General features: G+C 40.3%; 1 protein-coding gene across 2 annotated transcripts in view; it reads left to right on the top strand.

Annotated features, from left to right (window-relative positions):
• The first annotated feature begins 160 nt into the window (after positions 1–160).
• Positions 161–8371, top strand: part of FZD6 (frizzled class receptor 6) — a 38526-nt gene continuing 30315 nt past the window's right edge. Inside the window, exon 1 of one of the 2 annotated variants that reach the window (XM_010863494.1) lies at positions 161–1189. In XM_010863494.1, the coding sequence (XP_010861796.1) occupies positions 1013–1189 (177 nt within the window). In that variant the 5' untranslated portion in view covers positions 161–1012. The remainder of the gene's footprint in view (positions 1190–8371) is intronic. The other variant, XM_010863495.1, reaches the window with a different exon arrangement.

The raw sequence follows: 8371 nt of genomic DNA, 5'->3' as shown, positions 1-8371 counted from the left end.
GTGGGGCAGGTGCTCGGGGGTGGGGCGCATTGCCCTGCCCGGTGCTGTATGTGTGTGTGTGTGTGTTGGGGGATGGGGTGAGGGGGTGCGACGATTCGTGGCTCTGTGTGTGTGTTTTGGGGGGATGGGGTGAGGGGGTGAGTTGCCCTGCCCGGCGCTGGAAGCCGGGACGTACATGTGTGTGTGTGTGTGTGTTGGGGGGATGGGGTGACGGGTGCGACGATTCGTGGCTCAGTGCCCACAGCTTCCCTCCCACCGAAACTCCGTCGGCCTCCCGGGACAGCTTTGCTCATTTTTCTTTTCTGTGAGATTGCTACTCCCCTCCCCCTCCCCAGCCTTTTGAACACTCGTTTCGCTCCTCCGCAGTAGGAATCCTAGAAGTCTCCCTCTGGTTGGCCTTTTTAAAGACAAAAGTTAGTCTCCAGAAGAGTGCCACAAAAGCTGGCCCTTTAGTCTTTAAAGAATTTAAGAACTCGTGAGATCTTAAGGAACTTCCCTGCAACTCAGTTTTCTTGTGCGTAATAAAACACCCGACAGGGCCTTTTAGATTTTACAGTTCTGTTAATCCTCATTAACTTGTTCCCAGCCCCACCATTTTCTCCATCTCACTCATCCAGTGCCCCGCTTTTACCCTGTGTTCCATACAGCACGAACCTCCGGTCATCCGGTCCCTAGAGATGAGATTTCCTCCGCAAGTCACAGATTCTGTGCCAAGGCAGGTGGAACAGTAATTGATGGGACGAAATTTTCCGTCGTTTTCCCAGTGTTAATTACCTAGCATGAAACTCTGCACTTTGACGTTTGCATTTGAGTCGATAACAAATGTTGCTGATACACCCTTTTGATTGTTTTTACAGTAATTGACCCAGAACTCATTTTCAGGAAAAAGAGCTTCCTTCAAAATGGTAAAATAATCAAATGAGGAATTTGAACATTTTTATCTTTGGATGGAAATCTGAGAATGAAGAGTGATTAATCCAAGCCATGTGGTAAAATTAGGAATTTGAAGAGAATGGAAACATTTACATTTTTGTGGACATGTATTTTTCTACCCCTGGTAAGAGGGCACAGTCTTTTCACCTGTGAACCAATTACTGTTCCCAGATGTATGAAAATGGCCTACAACATGACATTTTTCCCTAATCTGATGGGTCATTACGACCAGAGTATTGCTGCTGTAGAAATGGAGGTGAGTAGTTCTTCATATCTTTATGGAAGAATAGTTTATGCTCTGTTCTGGAATAAGCTATAAATGCAACCTTTTTTTGAAAAAGATAACAGTAAGGGATTTCTTCAAGTTGTAAATAAGTCCTACTTTGAATAAATGCCTTTGAAAATTAAATCTCCCTACTGGCTTATATTTTGTGTACATTTGTGGCTTTGTTTAGTGGATTTGCCTAAGATAGGGTTCATTCTCTATGAATTATAGTTGTGAATGATTTTGAAATATAGTGCACCTGGCAGATATTTTGCTCTCTTGAGTCAATTTGGTAATTCCTCATGGTAAAAAATGTGAATTCTGAATTTTTACTAATTCCGTGAACATATAATCTTCTATTGCCTGGACTAAAGTGCTTGGACTACATATATTTTCGTGAGTAGTTGTTATGTTCACTTGGGCCTGTTTGTCTGAAGCAAATCAGTGACTAGAAGATTTTGGGGATTTGGGGGCTGTAGATAGTGTTTTGCTAAGAAGTGACTTTTTTAAGTATAGTGCTTAAGTAGTCTTTGTAAAAAGAAAGAAAGAAAGAAAGTGAAGTCTCTCAGTCGTGTCCGATTCTTTGCAACCCCATGGACTGTAGCCCACCAGGCTCCTCCATCCATGGAATTTCCTAGGCAAGAGTACTGGGTGGGTTGCCTTTTCCTTCTCCATGAGATCTGCCCGACCTTAAAAGAAACCACACGGCAGGGGAGGAGCAGAGTGACAGTAAAGATTGCCCCAGGTGCCTCAGTTGCCTGCGTCTGCTTTAGAGATATGCAGATGGCTAGGGAGGTGTGGGAAGAAAGAGTTACCTGTAGAGACAGGAGCCTGTCCTCTCCTACAGATCTATTAGGATGATAAATTTTGTGAAGGTAAGATGACAAATTTTTTTGTAGATTTTCTCCAGAAAGACTGAGAAAGGTAAAGACTTATTTCCTCAGATTGTTTCTAAGAGTTGAAACCCCGGCAATTTTAATATAGACACAGCTTTAAAAACGGACTAGGCTTGATTTTGCAGTCTTCCCTTGTTGTTTAGTGGAATAGTTGTCCAGCTACCTCATTGTAGACTCGTGTCTGAAATAGGAGGGCTTTTGATTACTGAGTAGAAGTACTTTTAAAAGATATGGCAAATTATCAGTGTATTACTGTAATCTTTCAGTAGATTTCCAAGCCAGTGCAAAGTTGTCATTTTGAGCACTGAACAGATGATGTGGTGAGATTTCCATTGGCTAATCAGAACCATTTTGATTGTTTAATCTGATCAAATCAAGTAGTGTGAGTAACTTCAAGGAATAATTATAACATTCATTCACATTTTCTCTAATATGTGTTTTATAACTCATTTCTTATAGCGTTCTTAAAAATTTTTTTTAATCTGGCTTCCTTTTTTGTGTAATAGCTATATACATTTGGAGTTAGAATGCTGACATTGACCTTAAAATTCAGATTCTTTAGAGTTCCTTATCATAGAGAAGTACCATTATGAATAGAGAGAGAGAGATGCCTCCCTGCTATTAGATACTGTAGTTTTAAGATGATAAGAATGAGGTTTTGTTTCATGCATGTCTTTTTAAAACCAATTGTTTTTGACCCCCTGAAAGAGTTATTTTTTTATTTACCTAGCTTCTTTCCCAGGTAGTTTTGTGTGTGGACATACCCAAGAAATGTCCTCCTTTACTTGATTGCTGACACTACTAATTTCTTCATTATATAATCTTCCTCATGCACTAAACTTTCTCCTACCCCTTACTATTGAGTTTTATTCCATAAGTCACTTTTCAGTTGGTTTAAGGATGTAAAAGAAAGATACCAAGCAGTCATTTAATATCAGCATTAACCTAAGTCTACAAAAGAAGAAAGGGAAATGGAAAAGCAAAATAATATCAACCTAAGTCAGTCTTTGTTGTTCTTGTTCAGTCGCTAAGTCCTGTCCGACTCTTTGCAACCCCATAGACTGCAGCATGCCAGACTTCCCTGTAGTCTGCTATCTCCTGGAGCTTGCTCAAACTCATGTCCATTGAGTCCGTGAATTCATCCGATCACCTCATCCTCTGTCGTCCCCTTCTCCTCCCACCTTCAGTCTTTCCCAGCATCACGTGAGGTCTTTTCCAATGAGTCGGCTCTTCACATCAGGCGGCCAAAGTGTTGGAGCTTCAGCTCTAGCTTCGCTGGAGGAGGGAATGGCTACCCACTCCAGTATTCTTGCCTGGAGAATCCCCATAGACAGAGGAGCCTGGCGGGCTACGTAGCCACCGTAGGGTCACAGAGTTGGACACAACTGAAGCAACTTAGCACGCACGCAAGTGACTTAAATATCACGCAGAGTTTCTTATCCTCTTTTGTGCCATTGATGCATTCTCAGAATTCTAAATAAAATGAGTAGGATTACAAAGGAAACCAATTATATTGAAATATACTTTTGTTTATAGCCCAGGTTAGGAAACTTTGAACCTGTCATTATATAGGTGAAAAACTGAAGCCCCAAGAAGTTGTGACTTGCTTGTGATTTGAGCACTATGGTCTGATGCAGTCTTCTCTGTCACCATGGACCATAGTGTCATTTTTAAACTATTTTATGTATTTTTTTTTTACCCTTGACCTTATTAGATAACGACAACAACAAAATACTTCCTAAGATTAGAATGTCATGTGTTAATTTCAGTCTTTGCTGCTTCTTTATAAACTTCACTAAAAATTAAGCTGAGAGATTTTTTTTTAACCTCTAATCAGTGTTACCTTTCTCTTTCTCATCCATGCCTTGGGTACAAAGTCTTGTCAGAATTTTTAGATGGAAAACAAAATCTTATGGCTTCAGTCTGTCCCCTGTGGTGGTGCCAGAGCGATTTTACTGATATGCAAATATGTGCAGTCCTCTCTGGGGTTAAAATTCTTTATTTCCCTAAAGCCAGAAAAATACAGACCTGACCAGCATGGCACCCAACGTTCTTTGTATGTGACCCTGCCTTCCTGTCCAGCTTCCCATCTTGCCCCTTTCCACATTATACACTCTGCTTCAGTCAAACTGACCTGTTTGTAGAACTCAGATTCATATTATCCCCTCTCACTTCTATACCTTTGCATATATTGTATCCACTGCCTCAATACCTACCCTTCTTCATCTGCTCAGTCTTTTCAGGTCTCAAAGTACTCTATGTTCTTGCCTGGAGAACCCCAGGGATGGGGGAGCCTGGTGGGCTGCCATCTATGGGGTCGCACAGAGTCGGACACGACTGAAGCGACTTAGCAGCAGCAGCAGCCGCAGCAGCATGGCTAGTGAAGCCTTCCTTTCACTTTTCTCCCAAGCATATTTAATCAACTCACTGTACACTCTGATAGTACATAATATATGCAAGTGTCCTTGTACTTAACATGCTGTAGTACACTTACTTACACAGCTCTCTCATGAGCTTGTGAGCTCATTGAGAGGAGGGATATTTATTCTTTTCTATCTCTAATGCTTAGTACAATGCATCTGAGCCTGGTAGATGCTCAATAAAGGCTGACTAAAGGAAGAGGAGATGTTTCCTATTCTAATAAATCAGCAAAGAGAATTTTCCCTCCAAATCTTTACCTTCCTCTGTATCTTCTTTAGAGTCTAAGTGAAAGGCACTGATATCTTTCGGTGGTTTACATATCATCCACCTTTGATCTGCCTGAGCTAGTTCTAATAAAATACATCAGTTGTATCATCTGTGTTCATTCACATACTAGCTTGACATGTATTTGTTTTTAATTGAAAGGATTAGATTTTTAACTAACCCTTTAATTTAAATTTTATATTTATCTACATGATGTGTAAGAATTAATCTTTTGGTTGGACCATTGTATTATAAACCATGTGTGTGAGATTTCTTTTCAAATGTTGTCTTTGAGTATTTATAGTCTAGTCAAGTATTAAATTATAACTGAATATAAAGGGGCTTTTATTTTTAAAAAGTGTTTTATAACTTCTCTGAAGAACTGACGGGGTTTTACACCTCCAACCCAATTGCTTTGGATTCCTGCTAGTCCCTGTTGAATTTCCAGTGTTCAGCGTAAATTAATGTTAGGACGCTTCCCTGGTGTAATGTTAGGGGCTTCCCTGGTGGTTCAGACGGTAAAGACTCTGCCTGCAATGCAGGAGACCCTGGTTCAATCCCTGGGTCAGAAAGATCCCCTAGAGAAGGGAATGGAAACCCACTACAGTATTCTTGCCTTGAGAATTCCATGGACAGAGGAGCCTGGCAAGCTCCAGTTCATGGGGTCGCAAAGAGTCAGACACGACTGACCTACCAACACTGTCACTGTCACTAATGTCAGGATGAGGGGTGAAGAGTTATCTGTTGACTGTGCCAACCAATTGTCCTTCATAGCTATCATGAATTTCATGTAAGTCAGGAGATCTATTTCCTTCCTCTTTTATGCCTTAGTTTCCATTATGTGTGATGACTATCCTGTTTTATAGAATTTGTGGTCATTGCTGATCTGTGAGTGTATGAGATGGTTTAAGCCAAAGTGGTGTGTCAAAGTTTAGTTCATAGACTGGCAGCTTGTGAGCTTGTTAGAAGTGCAAGTTCATGGACCCCAGCCCAACCTACTGAACCATGATCTGTGAAAGTAGAGCCCAGGAAACGGATAACAAGCTGTTCAGGTGTTTCTTATGAGCATTAAATTTTGAGACCCACTGGTTTAGAACAGGGAATGCAAACTTTTTCTGTAAAGGGCTAAATTGTAATTTTGGCTTTGTAAAACATTCAGTCTCTGCCACAGCTATTCAACTCTTCATTTGTAGCAAATAACAAATGAGTGTGGATGTGTTTCAATAAAACTTTATTTACAAAAACACTGCATCATTTTTGGCCCACAGGTTATAATTTGCTGAACCCTGGTTTAAAGTACTTGAAAATCTTCTTAATGATCACATACATACAGCATGTAATACATTAATAAGAAGGCACAATAGTGATTATTTATCACATGCTGTATGTATGGAAAACCCCATGGATGGAGGAGCCTGGCGGGCTGCAGTCCATGGGGTCGCGAGGAGTCGAGCGGCTTCCCTTTCACTTTTCACTTTCATGCATTGGAGAAGGAAATGGCAACCCACTCCAGTGTTCTTGCCTGGAGCCTGGTGGGCTGCCTGCTATGGCGTCGCACAGAGTTGAACACGACTGAAGTGACTTAGCAGCAGCAGCATCTGTGCTATATGTTATTTACTTTCCAGATAAAATTTTTTAAGTCAAATTTATCACAAACCAAAGGATCTGACCAAAATATCCTGGTCCTTTAGTTCTGTTTCAGAGATTACCTGAAATAAAGGACTTTGATTTTTTTCCCCTTATTTTATTGTCTGAGGCTGAAGTGATTTGTATTACAAAGAGTTAATTTACAATTCTGAGTAGTTACTTGGCTTTATAATGAAAAGGATGTTGTACAGTGTAACTCTCCAAGTGTAAAAACAAATGGTTGCTGGTTTTCCATTGTGTTGCTTTTTGTTTCATATCTAGAGCATTGTTTCTCAAATTGTGAGGTTGATGTCCCTTGAGAGACTAATTTCATCCAAAAAGAGCTGAGACTGATCTAGGGAAAATGGAAACCGGAATATTGTGTTTTTCTTTTTGAATTGCCTACGTTAAGGCCTAGGCAAAAGCTAAGTCAAGTATTGTGTTTGGAACAGCATGTGGTGGTTCCACTTTTGAAAGGTCTAAAGGGAAGTGAGCCAAAAAAACCCTTTCCTTTCACCTGTTAATACGCACTATTAAAATGTCTCTATTCAATTAGAAATAAGGGGATGGAGAAAAACTGTATAAACAAACTTTTAAGAAAAAAGTCAGCTTCTATTGGGCACTGGTTTTTAAACATATTCATCTGCTTTTTGATGAGTCTAGTGGACCCCGCTTCTATCCCACGCGAAAGAAAATGTTTAATATGACTAACCTCTGTATTTTTTTAGGGAAGACTTTCTGAAAATAAGTGTAACTATTCTGAAAGTCATGTATTGAGTCATTTAAAGTGAAATAGATATGGAAAAGTATTCCAGATCAGTTGTGTGCATAATGGCCACTGTTGCATTTTAAACAAAGATATAAACTTACCTTCCTTCCTGACATTGTTCTGCATTAAAAGAAAGAGCGCCTTGACCACTTCTGAGTCTGCAGAATCAAGTTAGATCTGTATGGAAACAAGGGACAATATTTCTCCTAGGAGTCTCTGCTGATAGGCACAAGGTTCCTAGGGCCATTCCTTGACATTCCACAGTCTAGGATATTAGTTATGATTTCAGGAGAGCCTTCCACAAAGGGATGTGGTTCTTTTAGACCATGGGAAGACTGTTGAGTTGTGATTATCACCTTTCCTTGAGAATGCAGCTTGTAGATATTATATTTTTATTACTCTAGTTTGTATATTTGTTATGTATTCATTCATTGATGTTTGTTCAAGGTGTACCTGAATGTGAATTATAGTCTTTCAAGTTATAAGTTTTCTTCCAGTAAAGTCTCTGCCCCTTTATGTCTTTCCTTCTTCTGGGACCCTTATAACGCAAATGTTAGTACACTTGATGCTATCCCAGAGGTCTCTTAAACTATCCTCATTTTTAAAAATTCTTTTTCCTTTTTTCAATTCAGCTTGGGAGATTTTTACTACTCTGTATTCCAGTTCACTGATCTGGCCCTCTGTATTATCTGATCTACTGTTTATTCCTTGGAGTATATTTTTTTCTCTCAGTTCTTATATTCTTCAGTTCTGTTTAATTCTTCTTTATAATTTTCAGTTCAGTTCAGTCGCTCAGTCCTGTCCAACTCTTTGGGACCCCATGAATCGCAGCACGCCAGGCCTCCCTGTCCATCACCAACTCCCAGAGTTCACTCAAACTCGCATCCATCGAGTTGGTGATGCCATCCAGCCATCTCATCCTGTCGTCCCCTTCTCCTTCTGCCCCCAATCCCTCCCAGCATCAGAGTTTTTTCCAATAAGTCAACTCTTCTCATGAGGTGGCAAAAGTATTGGAGTTTCAGCTTCAGCATCATTTCTTCCAAAGAACACCCAGGGCTGATCTCCTCTAGAATGGACTGGTTGGATCTCCTTGCAAGTCCAAGGGACTCTCAAGAGTCTTGTCCAACACTACAGTTCAAAAGCATCAATTCTTCGGTGCTCAGCCTTCTTCACAGTCCAACTCTCCCATCCATACAT

This window comes from Bison bison, unplaced genomic scaffold (assembly GCF_000754665.1).
Source record: "Bison bison bison isolate TAMUID 2011002044 unplaced genomic scaffold, Bison_UMD1.0 scf7180017864491, whole genome shotgun sequence".
NCBI classification, from domain to species: Eukaryota; Metazoa; Chordata; class Mammalia; order Artiodactyla; family Bovidae; genus Bison; species Bison bison.
The sequence above is the reverse complement of the archived record's forward strand: the minus strand, read 5'-3'. Positions and strand labels throughout refer to the sequence as shown.